Below are 25,769 nucleotides of genomic sequence, written 5' to 3' on the forward strand. Positions count from 1 at the left end.
TGAGGGCATCTCAATAACTGGGCAGGCCACACTTTTAACAAACTCAAAGATGTACACTGTAAACCCTTCATTTGAGACAAGAGCTGCTGGACTCTTTTGAGAAAGGCTGCCTGGGGAATTGGTTCAACAGGATTAATTTTTGTGCTCAGCCATTTACACACTCAAAAGTCACTACAGTCGTGGTCCAAGGAAGCCAACTCACTGCTTGTTCTGGTGGCAGGCTTTGGTATCATCTGTGTGGCATTGGTTTTATAGGTATGCAGAATGCAAGAGTTATGAGGTCATGGAGGCTTCTACCCAGCTTTCTAAAGAGGGTCCAAGAGGCCAGGCAATGTGCCTTGGGAGGGCAGTGCACGGAGCTGTGAAAGTAAAGCCAATAATACAGTGAAGACCCCAGGGAGTTGGGGATGCCAGAAATGTGGAATGTCTGCTGAATAAAACCAAAGCAGCAAGTAGAGCCATCCCAAGAGAGTGTCCATATGGGCTGCACCAGCAAGGCCATGGCGTGAGGGGTGTTCAAGCCATTTGGAGCTCACCTTTTACCACGACCTGCTCCAGGTGGTGGACATGGATTTTCATCTTTTTAAATGTTTACCCTGGTAGGTCTCATTCTTGCTTTGGTGCCATTCATTTTTATCTCATTTTTCCCTTTTGGAATTAAAATGTTTATCCAGTGCCAATGAACATTGGAAGTATTTAACTTTTATGTATGTTTCTATGGGGACTCACAACAAAAAGTTTGTATTGAATCTCAAAAGGGACTTTGTTTTGGACTTTTGAGCAGTGCTGGATCTGTTACAACTTTGTCAACTCTTAGAGATGGCATATTTGTTATGGTTCTCTAGAGAAATAGAATCAATATAAAATATATGTATAATTAAACACAGATTTATTAAATAGGCTTACAGGATTATAAGTAGAATAGCCATAGTGCTGTCTGTGGAATCAGATGCAGAATAATCCAAAATGGCCATCTGCGTGCTGGAGAGACAGAGAATCCAGTTTCAGTGGGAAGTTGAAGGCCCGGAAGCTCATTGCAGAGTCACTGGTGTGAGTCTGTGTCAAAAGATTGGAAAGTACATGTTGAAAGAGATTGGAAATCAGTGTCCAAAGGTAAGGATGAAGACTGATGTTCCTCCAAATAGGTCATTCTTCTTTCTTTCCTTTTTTATTCTGCCCAAGATACGAGATTATTTGTTGGCACCATCCACTTCTACAGTGGGTGTCCTCTCACCCTTCAGTGTGTTGATCTGTGTGGCAATCATTCACAGACGCACCGAAACTTTAATAATATGGTAGGTGGCTCTTACTTGAGGAAACCTGACATATCATAATTAAAGATCACAGATGAACTAAATACACTTTGTATAATGAGATAGGCATGAGCCATTTGGGAGCAAGGAGGACAATGCTATGATTTCAATCTCAAATGCCTCCAAATATCTCATATATTTGGAAGATAATTGAAACATGGGGGTGCTCATCAGTGGATTCATCCATTGATGAATTTAGTACTGAAACATATGTTAGGAGGTGGAGTGTGGTGGGGGCAGGGTTACTAAGGTATGATCTAGGAAGGTATATTATTATACCTGAGGCTTCCCATAATTATCTCTCTGATTCCTGGCCACTATGGCCTGAGCAGCTTTCTTCTTTACTGCCCTTTCACCATGCTATTTCTCCCTGAGAGGCAGCCAAGGATGGACTGAACCCAAGGAAACTGTGAGCCAAAATGAATCTCTCTGTCTTACGTTGCTAGCGTCAGGTGTTTGTCCCAATGACAAGAATGATAATATAGAAAAGAGTATGTCCATCATTCAGTCCTTGGAAAACATCTTAGATTATAACATTGTTCTAAATCAATTATTTTTAAAGTATGTTAAAAAATAGCTGTTCCTGGCCTTTCCTACTGTAATAGCTTTTCTAAAAGGGTAATTTGGGGATTATAAAAGTTGCCAAACATAATCATTCTTTTTATATACTCAGAGAAATACGTTAATTGTAATCCCATGGGATTAGTGGAAGTTAGCTGATGTACAGGTAGGCTATCCAGAAAAATTATTACCCACTTTAAGTATATAAGAGAGGGATTTTAATTCAGGTAACTACGTTAATAGAAGGGCTGTGAAATTGAATAGAAGATGCTGAGGAACCAGGCAACACAGTAGAGTCACTTCCAAGCTGAGAGAAAGTAATGGTATGGGACCCTACAGGCAAAGTCACTTCATGCAGCAGGAGACTTGTTAAGTCTCTGTATCAGGAGTTTGAGTCATAGAAAAGGAGTTGGTGCCAGATATGCTGCCCAGCTTATCATTACTTAATCAGGTGGTAATTCTCACTGCAATTACTGTTCCATATGTTATCTCCTCATTGGAGCAAATTAATACAGTGGCTAAGACAGATCCAAATACTGAATGATGCCTGTGGCAAACTCTAATAGAATTGCAATAAAAGCTCTTAGATCTTGGAGAAAAACTTTGTTCCTTTTAGCAAGTGTCTGTTTTTTTTAGAAAATATATCTAAGTGAATCAGAGAGCATGCAGTTCATGAAAATGTTCGTGTTTTAAATTTTGTGATCAGAGGCCCAGGATACACAATGAAGTAGGAACAAGGTTGATCCTGCTTGGAAGCATTCCATAAAGCCCCAGAGAAGCAGTTGGTAGCGTGAGCAGACTGTTTACATGTCACTCAGCCCGCTACAATACTGTTCCATTCTCATCTGTTTCTATGGCCTTCTGGAGCGTTTCTGAAGAAACTTTCATACAAGGAGGGTTTCACAGGATAATAACTGCCACCAGCTGTTAGCAGACTTTGACTTTAGGGTTCCTCTGGCATGGCTCTGAAGGACAACAGAGAAGGGAAGACATCAGTTGAACAGGATGTTGAGCAATACATCACATTATCACTTTGCTTGGATAAAAGTGAGGTCTAAAGATATGTTCAGTACACATTAAACAAGGATATAGAAGAAGGTCAAAACAAAAAAAATCAAGTTAATTTAAGTGCAAGATTAATTTAAGTACACTTCATTATACAATCTTTCATGTAAATGAAGTAGTTAGGCTTATAAAATGATAGAGTGGTCTTTAAAAGACTCAGCCCTGCAATATCATAGGATGTCTTCTTTAACCTGATACATATTTGCACCTAATACAAATATTTGCAAAATATTCAATAAGTTCTAAACCAGGGTTCAAAATAAGGTACTTTACTCCCATAGTTTAAAGACACAGAATTAGGCACCACGCAAGACTGAAGATAGAGAAACTGGGGATTTAGCTCAGTGGCATAAGCACCTGCCTGGCAAGCATTAGGTCATGAGTTCAATCCTGCTAGGACAAACCAACAGCCAGCATCATATTAAATGACCAAAAACTGAAAGCCTTTACCTTAAAATCAGGCACAAGACAAGGATGTTCCCTTATCACTGCTGCTATTCAATATAGTACTGGAAATATTAGCCAGAGCAGTTAGACAAGAAAGAGAAATAAAAAGAGTAAAGATAGGAAAAGAAGACGTTAAATTATCATTATTTTCAGACAACATAATACTCTACAAAGAAGAACCCCAAAACTCCACTGAAAGACTCTTAGATATAATAAATAAATTCAGCAATGTAGCTGGATACAATGTCAATACTCAAAAATCAATAGCATTCCTGTACACTAACAACAAAATCACTGAGAGAAATAAGAAACCCTTCATCCAAAAAATGAAATACTTAGGAATTAATCTCATGAAAGGAGTAAAATATCTATACAGGGAAAATTATAATGCCCTAAAAAAGAAATCAAAGATCTCAGAAAATGAGACACTCCTTGTTCATGGATAGGAAGAATAAATATTGTGAAAATGGCCATTATCCCAAAAGTGTTACACAGATTTAATGCAATCCCAATGAAAATACCACTAACACCTCATAGATCTGAGAAATCATTCCTAAAATTCATCTGGAAGCAAAAGAGACCGAGAATAGCAAAGGCAATTCTAAGCAGCAAAGGCAAGGCAGGAGGCATCACAGTCCCTGACTTGAAGTTATACTACAAAGCAACTGTAATAAAATCAACATGGTACTGGAATAAAAACAGAGCTGAAGATCAATGGACTAGATTAGAAGATACAACCACAACTACAAACACACTCAACCACCTTATCTTTGATAAAGGAGTCAACTATGTTCACTGGAAGAATGATAGTGTCTTTAATAAATGATGTTGGATAAACTGGCTCTCCATAAGCTAAAAACTAAAACTAGACCCATGCCTATCACCATGTACTAAACTAAAATCTTAATGGATCAAATATCTCAATATTAAAACAGAAACACTAAGTTTGTTGGAAGACAAATTAGGTAAAAACCTTGAAGACATAGGGGTAGGTAGAGAATTCATGAACAGGAATCAAACTGCACAGGAAATACTTCCCAGAATCAATAACTGGGACCACTTATTTAAAAGTTTCTGCATGTTGAAAGAAATCTCCAGCATAATGAAAAGAAAACCCACAAACTGGGAAAAATCTTAATGAACTGCCCCTCAGACAAAGGACTTCTGTCTAAAACATATAAAGACTTAAAAAAAATCATACCACCAAAATCCAAAGGTTCAATCCAAAAATGGGCATCCCAGATGAATGCACAGTTCTCAGATGAAGGAATACAAATGGAAAATAAATATATGAAAAATTGTTCATCATTAGTCGTTAGAGAAATGGAAATTAAAACAACTCTGAGATTCCATCTCACTCCAGAAAGAATGGCCAGGATCAAGAAAACTACCAACAACAAATGATGGAGAGGCTGTGGAAAAAAGGAACTCTCTTGCACTGTTGGTAGGAGTGTAGACTGGTACAACCACTGTGGAGTTCAGTCAGGATATTTATCAAAAACCTGGGATTGGAAGTCCCATTTGACCCAGCTATTCCCCTTCTAAGCATATTCCCAGAAGAACTGAAAACATCATACTACAGTGATGTATGTGCACCATGTTTATAGAAGCACAATTTATAACAGCCAGATCTTGGAAACAACCTAAGTTGTTTCCTCAGATCAACTGAGGAATGGATAAAAAAGTTGTGGTATTTTTATACAATGGAGTACTACTCAGCTATAAAGAATGATCACATTGAGATATTTATAAATAAATGGATGCAACTTGAGATAATACTCATAAGCAAATCAATCAAACTCACATGTATAGATACTGTATAGTCCCCCTAGGGTAAAAAATGGTAAGAGTAAATAAGATTTTATGGGAATCATGATTCCCCATTACATTGCTTTGAAGCCTTATAATGTTTTCATTCATTAGTTGGAATGGTTTTTGTTTGATTTTATTATGTGTGATGGTATGAACAGCTATTTTGAAGAAAACAAGACATTGTGGCAGCCATTGCTGATTTAATATCATCTTGCTTTGAAGTCCTACCATGCTTTTGTTCTGTTTCCATTGGTTCTATCATGTTATGTCTTAATTGGATTTTAATATGTGTGATAGTATAAACAAATTTTTATGGAAAATGCGATAATATAGTAGCCATTGTTTATTTTCTGTTATTTGGTTCTGAATGCCCTGTAATGCTTTCATTCTCTTGAATGGTTTTATACTATTTTGTTATGTTTGATACTATTGTATGTGAAGGTATTCTCAACTATTTCAAAGAAAGAGACAGTATGGTAGCTACTGCTAATATCCGGGTGTCTTGTGGTGAAGTGCTGTGTTGCTTACATGGTTCTGTTCTGATCTGCTTTGTTCTGTCCTCTTTTGTCTTAATCTCTTTAAAATAAAATTTTTTTAAAAATTTAAAACTTGAAGACAGACTGATGTGTTTAACAATTACAACTAATTAATCAACTCTAAAAACCACATTTATTGTGTCCTTTAGTGTTACTCATAAGTATATAAGGAAGGAATGCTTTTATCATGAAATACAGTGTAGCTCTTCTGAATTGGAAGGAAAACTGGTTATTTCAGCCATCTAGATTTGGGGCCAAAGGACAGAAAGTGGGATATTGTGTTTCCTGGGGTTGCTGATTCATAGTGGATTCACTTACCTTTTTTAATGCATTAGTAGGAATGTTCAATAGAAGACTTACTGTCCTTCTATGGAAAAGGCCATTAAGAACTGAAACACCTCAAGAATCAGCAAAGTTTAGGTTCCTTCCATGAGGAAATAGCTTAAGGGCTGGTAAAAGAGAAGGGGGCTTCATAATACAAGAGGGAAAAAAACAAATACCAGTTTCAACTTACGTATAAGCAGATAAAAAGATCTGCTCCTTGACGCTGTACCATAACTTAGATGCTGTACCATAACTATGTACAATATTACATATTGTACATAGCGTATGTTGTTGGTAGCCAGTCTGCCTTTTGGACCACAGGATAAGCACATTTGGAGAAGGAATGGGTACCATCTAGAGCAATACTCCTCAAGGTAGGGGAATGTTTCTGTAGGGTGGTGGTAGTGCATGAACTATTTATGACTGGTTTATGATGAGAGATGCATGGAAATAAAGAGTATTTAAAATCGTTCTGTCAAATGAGTATTAAAATTCCTAAGCTTGTACACAATAATAAAAACTTGAGGCCTACATTTTTATGTTCTTTTTAATTTCATTTTTAGCAGTTCATTTTATTGCATTTCCCAATGACTCTATCCATGACATATTAGAAACAAAATTTTACTGCTCTTTTACTACAGAGTTTGAAAAGCAATGATCTTGGTGAGCAACAGCCTTGTGAAATATATTCTCAATCATGATACAGCAGTTGTGTGCAACTTTGCTCACTTGTCGTTGTGAAGGAAGTAAGAAAATTTGCTATTTTTTGTAGACTATTTGGGTGGTGGTGGGGATAATCTTTGGTGTGTATGTTGGTAGCCAAAAGTGAGTGCATAAAAGTAAACACAAGTGTTTTATATGTGACCATGCAGCCTGTATCATTACTGCCTGCTCCCCCCTCACCCCAATGGGGTAATATAATGCAGGAGGAAAAGGCCATCACTAGATGTCTTAGACATGAATGCCTGTTTTTGTGACTTTCTTGTTTCTGAGACACAATACCCAACACCCACAACTGTAAGGAGAGAAAAACTTTATTTTGGCCCAAAGTTTATAGAGGTTTCGGTTCACAGTCTCAGCTGGCTCCAAGGCAGGGCAGCGTAGCAGCAAAGCATGGCGGACAAGAAAGATCTCACATGTGGTGGGAAGCAGAGAGAGAGATCAAGGAAGAGGAAGAGAGAGCAACTATGTCAGGTCATGCCCCTAGTGACCCACTTCTTCCAAACAGGCCTCAGCTTTCAACATCACATTCAGCTATACATTAATTCATCAGTGAACTTTATCATACATCCATGGTCCACTCACCTCTTAAGAAGCTCCACTCTGAGTGATCCACCAAGTTGAGACTAAGAAATCCTAAGAAGTCTACCTTAAAAAATCAGAAGCTCCACTATAAGTGATCCACCCTAAGAAATCTGGAAAGTAGAACAGAGAAAACCTACATAGGTGAAAGTTCCAGTGTTCCTGTTACTGACTTTCCTAAAATTGTCTGGACACTTGCTCTTTTTTTTTTTTTTTGGTTATTTTTCCATTAGTTTTGCACTTTCTCAGCATGCTTCTACTAAACACCTTTCTCAAGTCCTAAACCTATTTATTGCTTGTCACTAAAATCACAAAGGATCTTGTAATTTTAAAAGCATTTGATAAACACTATCTGGTTACTTTCCAGAAAATGTATGCCATAACCAATGATATGTGTGTCTATTTCCAAGAACCTTTGCCAGAACTGAATATTGAATGTATATACATGTATAATTTTAAGCATGTAAAGATAGAGACAGAAGGCACAGACAGGTTGAATATACCTAATCTTCAAATTTGAAATTCTCCAAAATCTAAATTTTTTGAGTACTAACATGATGTTTGAAGTGAAAACGCCACATCATGAAATGTATGCATAAAATTATTAAATATATTGTATAAAATTACTTTTGGCATATGTGTATAAGGTGTTTATGAAACATAAATGAGTATTTAGATATGGGTCTCTTTCCCAAAATACTTCATTATGTATGTGTTAATATTCCAAAAATCTGGAAAAAATTTCTGAATCCAAAATACTTCAGATGGAAACATTTTTAAAAAGAGATACTTAAGCAATAGATATCTATATATATCTTTGATATTGTTTCAGGGAGGAAATAGGGCTATATTTAAATCATCTTCATATTTTTGCATATCATTAGAGGTGAACTTTTGGGGAGATATAGCATGAATACATTTTTATGAGCAAATTATATAAGCCAAATTCAAAATGGACTACAAAAGGATTTTGTTAGCATATATAAAATGGAAAGATGCCATAGTCATTTATAGAATTGGATCAAATAATATAGAAACTAAGTCATGAAGACATGCTTATATTTTTTTTTTCTTTTTTATCAGTACTGGGGATCGAACTCATGACCACATACTTGCAAGGCAAGTGCTTACGCCGCTGAGCTAAATCCCCAGCTCCCAACATGCTTATATTAACCCTGGGGCACCCAGCTGCTTTCTAACAAGCAATCACCACGAGCCTTTTTGTTCCCTCCTCACCACTAAGTGTTTTATTTCTGTCAAGAAGTTGTCATCGTGTAGTAGGGAATTACTGCTGCTACAGAATGAGACCATGTTTGATGTTCAGTAATGATCTGGCCTTTCTTAGATCACCTGCGTCCTCCCAGCCATAACCCTTTGGATGAGTTGCTATGAATACCCATGCTTGGATTTCCAACTTATTCTAGTTGGAAATGTAGGGCAGCACATTGTGCTCAACAGTCATTAACAATACCCTCTTTTCATGCCCTAGAATAAAATGAAATGGGGAAGGAAGATTGATGTGAATGGAAAGTTGCTGGTCAGGCAGGAATGTCACTCATACACTTAGCAGGAGCTCTAGAGTTTTGAGCAGATGGGTTATATGTGGAAATCAATACCGTGTTCGAAGGGTTATCATACAATTAATATTTAAAGTGGGATCCTTTGGAAAATGAAAGGCTACTGATGGAAGGGGAAGGGACAGGAGAAATGAATGTATCTGCATCAATTCTCCAAAATGAATGTAAGTAGTATATGTCACAAATATTTAGTAATAAAGAAATTAAAAAATAATGAATTGAATATTTACTCTACCTTAGGAGAGCTGAGCATAGGTAGGAAGTGGAGTAGCTATTTCCATTGTTGAACTATCTTCTTTCTTCATGTAATGTAGATCTAATAGTTCCGACAGCTATAAAGCCCTACATGTTTTTACAGTCACCATCAACTACTTCCCAAGAGAAAATAACTTCTTGAAACCAAAGTTATGACTCACAAAAGGCTCAAGATTCACAAAAAGATTAAATCTACGGTGGAGGGAACCATCTGCTTCTTGATAGTTCTTAAGGAAAAAGCCTTGAGGTGAGGAAACACCATTTCACTTGTGAGTGACTCACGGATAGAGTGGTTAGCACAAGGCTTCAAAGTGTTAACTTCAAAGTTTTGATCTTGGTGCAATTTATAGTCTTGACTTTGCCATTTGCCAGTTGATACCTTGAGCAAATTACTAACCACTCAAAACCTGTGTATTTGCCTATAAACTGGAAATTATAATAATTCACATTATTCTGTTCAGAACCTCAGGATATTAACATATATTACTCTGTGCTCGGAGCTCTGAAAGATTAGTTGGTAACACCACCAAGACAGGTGATAAAATGGAGTGGGAAAGGCAAAGCTAAATTCTTTTTTAAAGCAGGTAGAACACCTCTCAGTAAACATTATTCACACTGGTTCTTCTGTTCATCTTTATGCACTTAATTGGTTCTTCCAATTTGTCAATTTCTCTCTAACACTGACCACAAGTGAAAAAAAGAAAAAAGAAAAAAGAAAGAAACTCACTTTGGGATCAGGAAAGAGCAACTGACTATCTCCTATGTGGTTTAATAATGTCTTTGGCTTTCTTAGTTGTATTACTGGACACCCTAAAAAATGCTTTTAAGATTAGCCAATCTTTTTTTGTTTTTGTTTTTTTGGTACCAGTCATCGAACTCATCACCTCAAGCTTGCTAGGCAGGCACTTGTGCCACTGAGCTAAATCCCCGGCCCAGATTAGCCAATTTTGTAAATCCTTATATAGTTGTATATCTTGCACTGTATCTGTTTTTTCTAGTAAGCACTGACTGATACAGCTTAGTAGGAAGAAAAGTTTGGTTTACAAAATTTAAATTTTTTCCTGTATGTGACCATTTACATCATTCTCATGCATAACCACTAAAACCTGCACAACACAAATACCTACCCACTGGTGATAAATGAACAAATTGCTGCAGATCATACTGTGGAACTATTTAATAATAAAGCATGGACTATTGATACACATAAAAATTTAGGTGGATCTCAAATGTGTCCTGCTAGTGAACACAAACAAGGCTCAAAATCTATAAGATTTTATTTTTTATATAAAAATAAATTTACAGGGATAAACTAGGGAAGAGGGAGGATTGACTATATATGACAACATTTCTGTGAGGAAATATTCTGTATCTCTTTAAATTCAAAATTTAATTGACACATAATTGTAATATTTCTGGTGTTCAATTTGATAATTTAATACTTATATACAATATATGATTAAATTAGGGTAAATGGTATTTCCATTTCCTTAAACATTTATCATTCTTTTTCTGTTGGAACTTTTGAAATCCTTTCTTCTTAGATTTTATGAAATAATATAATAGGTTATTGTAAACTATAGTTAGCTTATTGTGTTATAGACTACTAGAAGGTAATCCTTTTAAGTGTATTTTGGTAGTTGTTAACTGATTCTATTCTATCTCGCCTACTCACTGCCTTCCTACCTCTCATGATGAAGAATTTTCTCTCACCTTTATGAAATCAAACTTCTTATTTTCCACCTGTGTGTTGGAATATGTGGTATTTTTTGTCTGGCTTCTATTACTGAACATAATGTCATCATTCCAATTATGTTGCTGCAAATTACAAGATTTCATTATTTTTATGTCTGAATAATATTTTATTTTCTTTATTCACCTACTGATGAACATATTGATTGATTCTGTATATTATCTATAGTGAATAGCATTACAGTAAATATGGAAATGCAGGTATTTCTTGATGTACTGATTTCAAATTTTTGGATATACACCAAAGCAGTGGGGGACCAGGATCATATGATTATTCTATTTTAGTCATTTTAGTCATATGACAAGTCAACATAGTTTTTCATAACTAGAATAATTTATATTTCAACTAAGACTTCTCATTTACCACCCTTAGTGACTTGTAATTTTTTGGCTTTAATAACTATTCTATCTGGGGCAAGATGATATCTCATAGTAGTTTGATATCCTTGATGATAATCATGTTGAGTCATTTTTTTCACAGACTTATTCACTATTTATGTATCTTCCCTCAATATATGTCTATTCAGATAATTCTATTTTTATTAGAGTTTTATCTTTTGCTGTTAAATTCATTACATCTTCTAGATATTAATCTTTAGTTGGAAGAATAGTTTGCAAATATTTCCTTCTGTTCTTGAGTGTCTCATATCTCCGTTGATTGTTTTCTTTGCTCTGCAGAAATATCTTAGTTTGATACAGTATTTATACATTTTTATTTCATTGCCTGTGCTTTTAGAGAGTCAGCCAAAAATAAAATTTCCTAACTGATTTCATGTAGTATTCCCCATATGTTTTCTCCTTGTTGTTTCATAGTTTGAATTCTTACATCTAGGTCTTTGATTCACTGTGTATTGAGTTTTGTGTATAGTGAGAGAAAAGAATATAATTTCATTCTTCTGAATTTGAAAATCTAATTTGCTCAGCATCATTTATTAAAGAGGTTATATTTTCTCCAATGTATACTTTTGCCATTTTGTCAAATATCAGTTAGATATAGATGCATGGAATCATATAATACTTTTTATTACTGATACTGGGTTATCATAATGTTCTATTGATTTAAATGTCAGTTTTTAGGCAAGTGCATTTTTGTATGTCCTATATAGGTTTACAGTATGTTTTAAATTCAGGTATTGTGGTCTTAAGCTTTATTACTTTGTTCAAGATGGTTTTGGATATTTAGAATATTTTGTGATCCTCTATGAATTTTAAGATTGTCTATTTCTGTGAAGAATACCATTGCTCTTTGATGGGCATCTTTCTGAATTTGTAGAATGCTTGGGCAGTATAGACATTTTAACTATGTTAAGTCCTTCAGTTTATGAGTATGGAATGTCTTTCCATTTTTTGGTAACCTTTTCAATTTCTTTCTTCAGTATTTTGTAGTTTTTATTGTGAAAATTATTAGTTTCCTTGGTTAAATTTATTACTTGGTTTTCCAAAACGTAGCTATAGTGAATGAATTTGCTTACTTGATTCATTGAATGTTCATTATTAGTTTAAAAATCTACCACTTTTTGCTGTAGTTTAGGTCTTAAATGTCCCCTCAAAGATCTATATGTGAAAGGTTTTGTAAGATCAGTGTGCTATTGGGACACGGTAGAAGCTTTAAAAGTAGGATCTGGTGAGAAGTGTTTAGATCCTTGGAGGTATGCCCCCAGAGAAATGATCAGACTCCAGGCTCTTTTTTTGCTTCCTGGCTATGAGGTACCCAGTCTTGCTCTAACCCTAAGCTCACCCCATCATGTGCTGCCACAGGCCAAAGCAATGAGGCCAACTCGTAGACTAAAACCTCAAAGCTATCAGCCAAAAAATGTTTTGAAAATATTTTGTCTATTTTAGGTACTTTTGAAAGCTAAATAACACATTTTTATATGTTAAATTGATGCTCTGCAACTTTCCTGAATTTATTTGTGAGTTTTAAATCCATTTATTTGTGGATTTTTTTTTTGGTTTTTCTCTAAATCATGTAATCTGCTAACAAGGATGACTCAAGGTCCTCCTCTGCCTAATTGTTCTCGTTAAGATTTCCAGTGGTGCGTTAAATAAAAATGGTGATAATGGACATCTTTGACTTTGTCCAGATAACAGAGTAAATGTTTTCAGCCTTTGCCCATTCTACGTGTTGTTGGCTTTGGGTTTGTCATATACATCCTTTATTTTATTGAAGTCTGTTCCTTCTATACCTAATTTGTTGAGGGCTTTTATCATGACAAACTTTTGAATTTTACTGAATGCTTTTTCCATATCTACAGATGATCATGTTGTTGTTGTCCTTTATTTTGTTAATGCAACATATGATATTTATTGATTTGGATGAACTGAACCATCCTTAAATTCCAAGGGATAAATCTTACTTGATCATGGTATATGATCTTTTTTTGTGCTATTAGATTCATATTGCTAGTATCGTATTGAACATTTTTGCATTTATGTGTTTGAGGGATATTGGTCTATAGTTTTCTTTATTTTTAATTGTGTCCTTGCTGGTTTTGATATCAAGGTAATGCTAGCTTCACTGATTGACTCAGAGGGAATTCTCTTCCTTTCCATTTTACTGGGAATAGAAGAATTATTCTTTGCTTTTGTTAAAAATTTAGTAATATTCAGCAGTAAAGTCATTTGGCCCTGGGTTTTCTTTATTAGGGATAGTTTTTATTACTGATTCAGTGTTCTTACTTGTTATTGGTCTGTCTATAGTTTTTATGTCTTCATGGTTCAACTTTGGTTGTTACATGTCTAGAAAGTTATTTCATCTAGGTTTTCAATGTTGTGTATTTGTTCATAATACTCTTCAACTGTCCTTTGAATTTCTGTGGTATCATTTGTAATGTCTCTTTCCAGGACATCCTGGAACCTTTTACAAGTGAGTTCAAGGCTAGCGTGAACTACATAGTGAATCTTTGTATCAAAAAGATCAGAAATCTAAACAAGCTGAGCCTCTCAGGATGTGTCACTGAGTTAATTTTCAGGGACTTGTGAAGCCGAAGAGCTCGAGGAGAGCCTCTTGAAGCCATGGCTGGTCAGAGTCACCTGGTAACTTTGAGGGGATATGAGTGGATATGGGATCACCCTGGTGTTTTGCAGGACCATGAGCAGGTGGAGTCACAAGAGGATACTGTGCGGTAATAGCTTCATTTGGAAAAGTCATATGGGCTGGCTATTTCTTTGGAGAAGTACAACAATGCAGATGCCTAGAAGGTCCTCAACCTGGGATCAGAATTTTCGAGGGCTACAGGCTTCTTTCGCAGCTTCAGGTGTCTGTGGCATTAGTGGGGACTGCTGGGAGTCTCCAACTTGTTTTACTATGCCCCATTGTGCAAAGTGCTTCTTATTTGATGATTGATCTGGCCTGGGGAAATAGGATGGTGGATACTGTATGCCTCATTTTCTTGATTGTACTTCTCTGTGTTCTATGGCATGTCTGCCATATGCCTTTTGCACTTGTGTGTTCTCTCCACAAGATACCAAACAGTCAATAGACAGAAAGAAGTGGCAATAGATGTGGGCTGAGATAAGACCCCAAAGGTGAAGCCAATTGGTAATTAATATCACCACTACAAGGAGCAAGAGGATCAAGGAATGTTATGCATATTTTTGTAGGCACAAGAATGTGCCCTATGAGTGGATGTTTGAAGAAAGATAGAGGCCCTGGGAAAAATAGGAGTGGACAGAATTGAGAGAGAGAGGGACTCTCAGAAGATGGGCTTGATAGAAAACCTAGGGAAATCATGCTTTTTAAAGAAGGCTAAAGCTAATCTTTTGATAGAAATGGAGGAGGGGCCAAGGCAAGGAAAAGTAAGATCATTCTTTGGCTGTGAATCATGCTGGGTCTGGATTTTGCTGCCTGAACATACAGAGGCATGGGCAAACCTTCCTCATTTATAAAAATTCTCTTAACCTATAATTACTCATCATTGATTGATTTCCTACTCTCTCCTTTTTGAGTGAATTTGAAAGCACCTTTACTAAGTCCAGAAAATTCTACAGAATTTCTAACTTAAGAAACAAATAAAGCTGCACAGAGCTTAACCTACCTGGTGTATAGAGCCAGCTTGATTTATATGAATGGACCAACAGACCCATATGGCCTAGCATATCAAACTCATCTCCTCTGCATATGAATGTCTATGCCCAGACTTCAAGCTTTTATATTGTCCTTGCTATACTTTTAATTTGATAAATTTGATAAATTTATAGTATTTAAGTATAGATAATTATGAGATATCAAATTCATTCTTTCTATAAATATTCAAGCCTTAACTATATGCTATGCAGTTACTTTACTGCTTTATAGGCTTACCTTAAAAACAGAGATTTTTGTATTTATACGGTTGTGTGTGTGTGTACTTAGTTTTGTCTTTTAAAAAAAAACAAAGAAATAAAGCTTTCTGGAGAATCAAATAGCTAGCCAGATGCTCTTATTGTTTTGTCATATAAATCACCTATATTTTCAAAATGATACTTTACTTTAAAGTCAATATTTTCCTTTTAAGGTTGGCACTAAAAGAAAACAGGCATTTTAAGGTTAGTGTAGTTTTATTGTTAGAAACCTCCTATAGAAAACATAAGGCATATTAAATTTTACTACAAAATGCTAATGACTCATAACTAATGTTTGTTGTAGCTTCAAAATTAAGGCTCTTTGCTACTGTTACCAAGCATCTGCACGTCTCTTCACTCTCTTAAAAGGCAGTGTGACTTCTTTCTGCATTTTGTTGTGGTGAGACATAAAGTTATTATTTTCAGTGATTTGTTTATATAAATGAAAATAGCTCAGTGCCTATATCAGTAGGTACTTATCAGCTATTATTTCCCACCAGTTATTTTCATTTTGTTTATGTTAGGCTGTTTGGAGGACCTATGAAATCCCCATTTAAAACTGTTTAAATGTATCAATTTAATCACAGGAATCCAGAACAAGTAGAAAGAAGGGACTCAGCGATGTCATTGTAGAATCAGACTCTTTCCATATTTCTGCTCTCTCATTCTTGTTGTGTGACTCTTTAATCCTCATCCTTGTTTTCTCACATCTATAATGTGGCCGTTGGAGCTCTTGGCATCAAATCACCACCCAGAAAGTAGAGATTTCCCATCAAGTACTCCTCGTGCATCTATCTTATTTATAAGGAAACAGGTTTCCATGGAGTCCTCCCAGTAGACCTCCAGTGTAAGAAGGTGGTCACACTTCCCTCTGTCTCTTAGAATAGGATCAGACGTAGAATGTATAAATGTTGTAACTTTGGTCCAACATTAAGAGTCACATAAACACGGTTACTCAGTGTACGTTCAACTTCCAAGAACCTTGAGATGATCTCAGTGGTTTCTGTCTCTGACCCCAGGCCCAATGCAACTGTAGCTTCACAATGGTCACTTCTTTAAACTTCTTTCCCAAATATAGGGGACTCCCTCACTCCAGTCCTGAACCAGTCCTAGTCCTTTCATTTACATTTTCTTTTTTTCCAGGAATCTCAGGACCTTGTGCTTGCCAAGCAGTGGCTTGTGCCACTGAGCTACATCCACGGCCTTCATTGAAATTTTATGAACACTTCTTCAATTCTCCATTTAGTAAGAGGTGGTCATACACTGTACAAGTCTGGGCTGAGAGGAACTCTGTCAAAAAGAAAGTGAGGAAATTGTTTTGCTGTTTGTCACATTGTTCTTTCATATTCTACCCATCTTACATGATTAAGTTTGCTTTTAAATAGTTTCCTGCTGCATTTTTAGCTGATCCCTGCAGGGTGACTTCTTGTATTCAACCACTATCATCTCACAGATACGATCTTTCTGAAATGTAATATAACTTCATGATTAGCATTCTACTTGTGTAATGCAGCTTACAAGAATGATGGTGATCTATCCTTACATATCTTTCAGCATTTTCTATTCCATGCGGCTTGCTAGGTTTAATCATCATATCGAATTTATGTTCTTGTGGCTGCTGCATCTCTGTTCTATTTTCTGTCTGAAATATCTACCCTCCTCCACTTTCCTCTTTCTGCCATATGGACCAGTTTCTCCTTGCCCTCCAAAACTGATGCTTTCAGAAACTTTACTACAGCTCAGCAACCTGTGGTGTTTTTTCTCTGCCCTTCAGTAGCACCTGAACGGACTATTATGATTTATTTGTTTATATAATCTACCTATTATCTGGTACTGGATTGAGCTTTTTGTGATTAAAGGCTGTTTGACTCATTCCTGTACAGTTTATTATCTATATGTGATACTCAGATTATATATTTTTAATGGCAGAAAAGATGTTAAGCTTCCTCCGTGCCAGTGTGGCATATAATTCAAAGAAAAACTCAGTCTTGTTTCCGAAGAGGTCAAGATAAATTTGAAGCGTTTAATTTTCTCTTGTTTCTCAGAACTTTAATATTTTCTCACTCTAACTTACGAAGGGTTTGTGAAGAGGACACAGAACTGGAGAATGAATCTTTATATGCAAAACATATTTGGCAACATTGACCCTGAGCTGAACAGAAACCTCAGTGGTGTGAAGCAAACATGATAACCTCTCTTCTTTGGCCAGCAATTTTTCTTTTCTTATATACCAGACATTTAGGTTCCTAACAGCTTTACATTCTAAGGACACAGAGCCACTAATTAAGGTATACACAGGCTTAATTATTTTGTAAAAAGTAGCACATTTTAAAGCATTTTTCATTAAAAACACACCAAATAAAGTGTGCAGCTGGAGTTGAGCTTTGTAAAGAGTTTGTTTTTACTTATTCTTCACTCTAAATCATTGATTCTGATATTCAGTTATAGGTCACCTTCTCCAACACCTTGAATTACAGATATAAGGAATTCTTTATTTCTGAATTTGAAAAGATGACACAAGGACTGAATTTAAATGATTAATCTCACCATTGAGGCCGAGGAATACTGGATAAATCACACACCATTCAATACACACATTTAAATGTAATAACCCTACCCAGCACATGATAGAATTATGATATCAAATTTAGAAGATAAACCTAAATCAACAAAGAAGATAGCTGCCTATCTCAGTGTAGTATTCTTTGACTTCTAGTTTCTTGTGATCCTTGGCTGTTTACAGAAATCTGGTTCTCATTATCATGGTGAAAGTTTATTACATTATTTCAAACTTTTCATGGCTTCCGCTGAAATCCTTACCTGTGACACAATCAGGACCAGCTGTTGATATGGTTTTAAAAAATTTTAAGTATCTAAATTATATTTTTAATTTTATAAACTTAAAACATAAACATTTATTTTCTAAGTCTCTGCGAAAGAAGAAGTCAAGCTCTTGGTCTGAGTATGGGGATATTCTTTGTTTTTTTGTATGTTATCTTTTCTTGGTGCTATCTAAATCCAAAATGTAGTATGCCGTATTTTTAGTTTTTGTTCCTTTAAAGTGCATGGAAAAATAGGCAATAAATTATTACAGAAGAATCTAATTCCTTCTGGACTTTGATAATTGTCTTTCAGTCTTTCACCATTAACTCTTTCATAACGAATCTAATAGCAGATCTGTTTCTTCTTTTCTTGTGGCTGACTTTCATTTAGCCATTCCAAAGCACTCAGCTTATTCCACTTGTCACAGGACATCAAATTTCTCTTGTCCTCCCATTTCATTAATTAACCTGCATTTTATTAAATTATTTAATGATGATAACTCACTGAACTGAGGAGAGTAGGAATGTATAGAAACAGCACAGTGGGTTCCTAAGGACATGTGGTGTGCCATGGGCATTACTAACATGTTTTGTAGAGGAACAGGTGCCTGTTTTCTAGAGTGGAAAATGGTTTTATATCTGTACATGCTTAACTTTTCCTAATGGAGCCTTGTTTAATTGTTCACTTCTTTTAAGTGCTTGACAAGGGGCCTACTATCTGTTTTGTTGACTGGCAATTTCTTTTTTCTGGTGATTTTTTTTTCATTTGCTTGTTCAACATTCTTTCTAAAAACAGAATAAAACCCAACCTGTCCAGATGTGTTCCTTTTTATGTAGAGCACTACTAAGAAGGGTTTCATGGTCTTCCTTTTTTGTAAAAAAGCCGCATTTAATGATTGGAGTCTGAGTTGGGAAATGGTCATTGGAGGCCTGAGTGTCCTAGACCTTGCAGTACAATGTGGTCTCCTATACAAGAGCTTAGTCTTGGGCTCTATTTCTAGGGGCCTGACCCTAGCTGATACGGGAATCTGTGGGTAAGTGAGGAGAGTGATCTCACTAACTGTGAGATATCTATAAGGAAACACAGGCACCAAGATAAGGCAGAGAAAGAACCTAAACAAGGATGTGGCTTGAATTCAGGAGAGGTTGTAGACCACAGACTGTTTCTCGCCTTAAAGCCACCACTGTGGCAGGAAGTCATGAAGGAGGATGACTCTTAAAACTGTAACTCCTGTCATTCAAGCACGTTGCTCTAGAGAAGACTTCAGGTATGTGAGCAGGTGGCGGAAGTTTAGTAATGAGAGGATGAAAACTTCAATGCCTAAAGCAATTGCAGGGCACCCAAGCAGGTGATGAACTGCTAATGAGGAAAAAAAATTACATAACTGACAATTTTTAAAAAGCTAGTTTTATTGAGAACAGTTTATGAACCACCTTACATTTTCTTGGGCATTAGTTATTTCCTGGGTCCTAACTGGCTGGAGACAGAGTGAGAGAGAGAGAGAGAGAAAGAGAGAGAGAGACAGAGAGAGAGAGAGAGGGAGAGAGAGAGAGAGAGAGACAGAGAGAGAGAGAGAGAGACAGAGAGAGAGAGAGAGAGAGAGAGAGAGAGAGAGAGAGACAGAGAGACAGAGAGACAGAGAGGCGGAGACAGAGAGAGAGGTGGAGACAGAGGCAGAGACAGAGAGAGAGGCAGAGACCAGGACCCAGTATCATTGCCACAGTTCTGAATATCATCAGTGACCCTAGATCCCCCTGGGGAGGCAAGTTTCAACATGTCCCCCATTGCAACTTCCCAAGGAAACTCACAGAGACTGGTAGCCCTTGCTTTTTATTTACAGACACAGTTAAAATGTCATACAGTGGAGAATTGGCATCTGGCTATCCCAAGGGACCAGGTGCACAGCAAGGAACAAAGTAGGAGTTACTTTGACCCTGGGAAAACTGACTGCTGGGAGGGAAGCTATAGGCAAACTCCTTCTGGTCTCTGTCCCTGAAGGTTTGTTTTGAGGTGCTGTGGTTCTTAGAGCTTGTGACTGAGCAAGTGGCTGTTGTATGTTCTTTGTTTGTGGCCAGCAAGGCACCCACAGTGTTGTATCTTCTTTTTATTCTTCCTTGTTTTATGCCTCCGTTTTTATTTTTTTACTGTTACAGACCTGCAGTTTTACCTCCTCAAAAATACATCCATGCATACACTTACCCTAGTTTCCAAAAACAAAACAAGACCAAACAAACAAACAAACAAAAAACCAAAACAACAAACCAGATACTCTTTGAACAGAGCCTAAGACAAAGGCAGTACCCTCTAGAATTAAATGTTCCTATCCAATATTTGAGACCCTCAGTGGTGGAGTTTCACCATAAAACATTAGAGAAGAGATATTTTGAGTAGACAAAAGTAGGTAATCCTAATATTGTGGTGCTATTCTTTTGCTGTCTAAACAAAGTCAATCCTATTAAAATCTAATGCTACAGTTTTCCTCCTGCTCCCCGTTCTTTCATAAATTGACTCAGTGCCATGAATACTGCGGAGGGGCAATGGATTTAAAAGCAATGCAAAGAAGAATGCAGGACTGTAGGATCTGCTTTTCCTCAAAGGACCTGAGAATGTTCATGATAAGAGCGAAACACTCTTTTCAAAAAAGAGCCTTGACTTATTCTGTAGCTTGGCCAGCTGGAGACCAGAAGTTATGAGGCCAGAGCTAGCCTGAGTGTTACTAATGTGTGCGCTTGGAAATCTGAACCAACTACAGGTGACGTATGTCATCACTCTCACAATTAGTACTGATGGCTCCTGTCAATTTGGCCTGTAGCTATTAAGTTGGGTGAAGGGACAACTGGTTCTTCTTATTTTATGCTTGTAGAAATGACTTCAATTTTCTTTTCTGTCTGATTAGTTTTAGCATCTGGATTTCTTCTTGCGCTCATTACAGGCGCTGGCTGTCTTTGCCTTTCTCCCTCACATCTGGAATCTAGCCAAAATGTACCAGAACAAGATGCTTCTAACATTTGAACCCTTTTGTAAGCATGCTGATTGCAACTTGGATAACTTCAATTTAATCCAAGGTGGAAGCTTTCTGCTGCTTTGGGGGGAAAATATAAGTGTCTAAAAATAAAACTGAGGCATAAAAATAGGGCCAAATACTCATTAACTGCCTCGCTTAGCTGAATGCTGAAATTATTTCAACAGTGTTAAATCAAGCCTTTGTGTAGAAGAGGTTGAGTATATATATTTTTATTCATAGTGCTTTATCTTAGATGACAAATAGGTTACTGTCATTTTAATAAAAATTCATAAATTATATAGTTTCAAGGACTCAATTTTCAGCTCAGACTGACCCTTGAATTGGAGCACATATATACGTGAATCTTTGAGAATGTGTGCTGTGAGATGCTGTCAGAGAGGTTGAAGAATACAATAGTTCTAGTTTGTGAAAAAATCACAAACTAGAACTATTGTAAACCTGATAGACTAGGGCTAAACAACTTATATACTGCTGAGTGTGGGGGGAAGCATTCCAGGGGTTTAATTAGGATAATAGAATGACATACGTTTTAAAAATGCAGCTCTCAACAGTGGTGTTGATGGTGGATTATAAGAGGAAGCAAGGGTAGAAATTGTTACCAGTCAGATGTCTATTTTCAAATCCTTTTGTAAGAGATGACAGTGGCCTTGGAGCAGCACGGTGATAGTGAGGTTGGAAAGAAGTGAATAAATAAAAATAAGTTGATAGATTAGATATGGGGCATGTAGGAATGGAAGAATCAAGATGAATTTTCTAACTTGAACTGGAAAATTTGGCTCCATTTAATTTGATAACTACGGCAAGGAGACTATGGAAATTCTGTTATCTTGCCGTGTTTTGTGTGGGGCCAGAGCAATGGAAAAGGGAATAAGGCAGAAATTAGGGCTCTCATTAATTTCATGATGTATGTAGGGCAACACAAGCCAAATGAGCAGTAGAATATATGAACTCAAAATATGACCTTAAGTATTTTAAGAATCCTTGACTTTTAAGAATTCTATGAAACTGATCTGGTAGAGAGAATGTGATGATAAAGTGAGAGGGTATAATTGCAGAGACATACTTCTTGAGTTCAAATATATGTGGGATAGATGATTTATGGAGGAGCTTATCCATAGGAAAAGCAGAAATAAGGTAGCAGGACTGGGAACATCCCATATTTGTGTATCAGGCAAGCAAGAGAGAGCCAAAACTGGAATAAAGAAGAACACAGTGAAAACCGAAAACCTGAGCAATGTGATGTTCTGAAAACCAAGAGCAGAATAATTTCACTAGAGCAAGTTAGCAGTCAAGTGTGATGAGCCCCGTGTGAGGTTAAGATGACAAATGAAGACTTTTTAGCAACATGGAGACTCTTGGTGACGACGACAAGGGCAGATTTTGACATATCACGCTAACAAGTTTAAAAGCCTTAAAGGCTTTGAGAAAAGATTGTAAAGAGGAAAATGGAAATAGCTAGTTTTAGAATAATGGGGCTGAAAAATAAGTAGAATATCAAGATTCAAGGAGAAATTGAGTGTTTGTTCTCATTTTTTTAAGATGTGCAATACTGGAGTATTTGTAGCTATGACTGATCCCATGATAAGGTGGGAGGGTACAATTGCAGAGCCATATTTCTTGAGTTAAAAAATGTGTGGGATACAGATCTCAGTGAAGGATTTGGCCTTGGATAAAGGCAGACAAGAGACAACGCTTGCATAGCACCGTTATTAGGTTGTTTGAACTGTGTTAGGAGAACAAAGCAGAGTTCATAACTAATCAAAACTAGTAAGGCAAGACTATCAGTGGAAAGGGAAATTGGAGAAGGGTGATGCTAGAACTTTCAAAGGAAGGCAGAAAATGTTGAAGTGCTTATAAAAGGGCCAGTGTAAACCTGTGTAAGACTGGACCTTACCAAGAGATGCTCCAAAGTTACCTTAAACAAGGTGGATTTCAGTTGTTTTACTTGGAAACAGATTGAGATTAAATTTTAGTGTTTAATATAGCCCATAAAAATCAAAAGTATTATTAAATATCTATGAATTTTCATAGTAGAAAAATGTGTTTACCAATTACTTATAATCTTCTCTTTTAGAAATAATCATCGTGACGCGTATCTTTTAATCCATTATACATGAAAGTACATTTATAGGAAAAGATATAAACATTATTTTGATAGCTAATATTATTTTATAATAATTTTCACTATCAAATATTTTACATATTGCTATAAAATGGATGGAAGTTAGGAGAGTGGTAACTTTTCTCCACTTGTATTTGATTTGTTTTGATGATTTCTAATATTTCTATAGGTATAGCCATGAGAAAATGTATAGTTCTGTTGAAAAGATTATCTCTTAAGGTTTATATTCAATTGTTTTCTTCTGGTATTTAAAATGCAAAAATAAAACTATAAATTATAACTTACCAGATTTTATTTCAATGAAGGAGTTGAATTTTATCTCTTAGGATATTTTAAGCATCCTACAACCTTACATCTCACATTGAATTTAGAACATATTTTTTTTAGTACAAGAACTGCCAAGCCATTTCTTGAAAATATTCTTTTAGGGATTTTTCAAATAAATTACATGGCATTCTTTTTAAAAGCTATTTCTTGAAGAGTAGCAATTAACCATAATCCCATCACCAAGAAAAAAACTACATTGTATTTTTTTCTGTTTTGCAATGTTCCTTTTTTATCTCCCTCTCTCTCCCTTCCTCTCTCTCCCTTTTTCTCTCTTCTCCCCCCCCTCTCTGCCCTCCCCCTTCCTCTTCCTCTCCCTCTGTGTCACTCTCTTATTTTCGAAAAGCTTTTTGTAAACCATGGCCTTAGTTTTTGTACCAGTTCTATGTATTTATGGTTATGTTTCAAGGTTTCAGGTTTTTAAAAAAAATATTTTAAGCGTGATTATAAACAACACCACAGCTAACATCACTAGCACTTGAATTAATTTTTGGTATATTTTACTATGAAAGCAACATGCATCCATTGTAGAGTACTTTATAAATAATAAAAAGTATGATCCAGAGAGCCACTGGTAAGGAAATACCAAATCCACTCTTTCAATAGTCATTTTTCTGCACCTATCATACGGGGAGGGACTGCTCCACATGTGAAACCTGCTCTTCCAAATTAACATCCTAGTACATATTTAGTGATAGATGCGGTTAGTGTCCTATATGAAAAAATGTGTTTCTTTGCAAAATGGACAGTGCTATTTAAAATTGTATTATAGTCAGATTTTTCTCCTATAATGTTAAGAACTTTCATACCCCTGAAGGTTTACAATATCATATTTAATGGCTACGGAATAGTTATTTGTGTGAATGAACAATAGTTTAATCTTATGGACTCAGACACTGTAATTCTTTTTCAGTTCCTTTTGCATTTAAAACCCATAATGTGCATTCTTTGCTTCACTTTGACAGTGTACTATGACCTTCACAAGACATGAAGGCACAAGCAACGCTGTTTTTCCTCTTCATTCTCATACGGTCTCTCTGTGGATATCAAGGTAAATTCTTTTACAGTGCAAGAGTTGTTATTTGTATCATTAGATAGGTACAAGCGTATGAAAAACAGAGTGGTTATAGGTAGCACATTCTTAATCTAAAATGCTCCAAAATCCAGAAATATTTGAGTGCTACCATGATGATGCTAGTGGAAAATTCCACACCTGATCTCATATGACAGATCAGTGAAAATGCAAGCGCACTGAAAATACTGTGTAAAGTTACTTCCAGACTATTTGTATAAGGTGCATATGAAACATAAATGATTTTATGCTTAGATTAGATTTGTGTCATGTCCTTGAGTATATATAAAATGCAAAACACTTCTAGTTCCCAGCATTTCAGGTAAGGAATATCCAGCTGTATTTCTCTGTAGCCAAAACATTGTGAACTTTCCTAGGTGATCAATTCATGAGAACTAGGGAACAGCCTAGAAGTCAGCACAAAGATCAGAAATGATATTTTCTTCTGTTCATTCTGATTAAGGGTTTTTATATTTTTTATTGGCTGTAAGAAATCAAACCACAAGAAAGGCAAGTTTAATTTTTTAAAGTGGAAACTTGGTACCTAGCACCTAATAGAAGATATTTTCAGCCCTGTGATAGGCATTTTTAATTTTCCAAATAAATACTGGAGGGATATGATAGAATTGGGGAGGTCAGTAATCAGTGTTTTCTTTCCCATCTCTCCATGTATTATTCTAATTATAATATGCATTCTTTCAAATCTTTTCAGAGAAAATCTCTCTGAGGAAGACAGAAGGGATATGGCAGGCTTGAAAAGGCCCAGAGAAGTGGGCAGAGTTAAAAGTCTGTGGCAGAGCCACACAAATACCTGATTCTTCTACCTTGGATATCATTGGCCCAAATCCAAAGGAGTTTACTCTTTTTTTAAAAAAATAAAACAAGGCACTTTCCAATCTTAATTTCTGAGAGTCCAAATAGACAAAATATCTACTTAAAAAACTAGATGGTCAAAAAACTAGATGTTGTTTTCTGTGATATGAAATGACCAGGTGTGGTTTTATTCATTTTGTTTTGTTTTGTTTTGTTGTAAAAACCTTAATCATGTTGAATTCATTTGCTCTTTGAAATAAACTTCTGAAATTGACAGTAAAACAACAAAAGCACTTAAATAAAGAGGACTGGAATTCTACATT

At 36.0% G+C, this 25,769-nt stretch overlaps 1 protein-coding gene and 1 long non-coding RNA gene across 7 annotated transcripts in view; one reads left to right on the forward strand and one right to left on the reverse strand.

The window, feature by feature from the left end:
- Hhla2 (HHLA2 member of B7 family) overlaps positions 1 to 25,769 on the forward strand; it is a 97,167-nt gene that overhangs the window by 51,055 nt on the left and 20,343 nt on the right. For 4 of the 6 annotated variants that reach the window (XM_063224908.1, XM_063224907.1, XM_063224909.1 and 1 more), the window contains one exon: positions 24,527 to 24,612. In XM_063224908.1, the coding sequence (XP_063080978.1) occupies positions 24,549 to 24,612 (64 nt within the window). In that variant the 5' untranslated portion in view covers positions 24,527 to 24,548. Of the gene's footprint in view, positions 1 to 16,410; positions 16,572 to 24,526; positions 24,613 to 25,769 lie in introns of all 6 variants that reach the window. The other 2 variants (XM_063224910.1, XM_063224906.1) reach the window with 1 other exon arrangement.
- Positions 873 to 9,464, reverse strand: LOC134470486 (uncharacterized). Its single transcript, XR_010039412.1, has 3 exons — positions 9,173 to 9,464; positions 7,364 to 7,473; positions 873 to 2,839 (listed from the first exon to the last, which is right to left on the reverse strand). It is a non-coding gene; the product is annotated as an uncharacterized LOC134470486 (long non-coding RNA).

The sequence above is a fragment of the Cavia porcellus genome, unplaced genomic scaffold (genome assembly GCF_034190915.1).
Source record: "Cavia porcellus strain 051 isolate PalLab524CR breed Dunkin Hartley unplaced genomic scaffold, mCavPor4.1 scaffold_15, whole genome shotgun sequence".
NCBI lineage: Eukaryota > Metazoa > Chordata > Mammalia > Rodentia > Caviidae > Cavia > Cavia porcellus.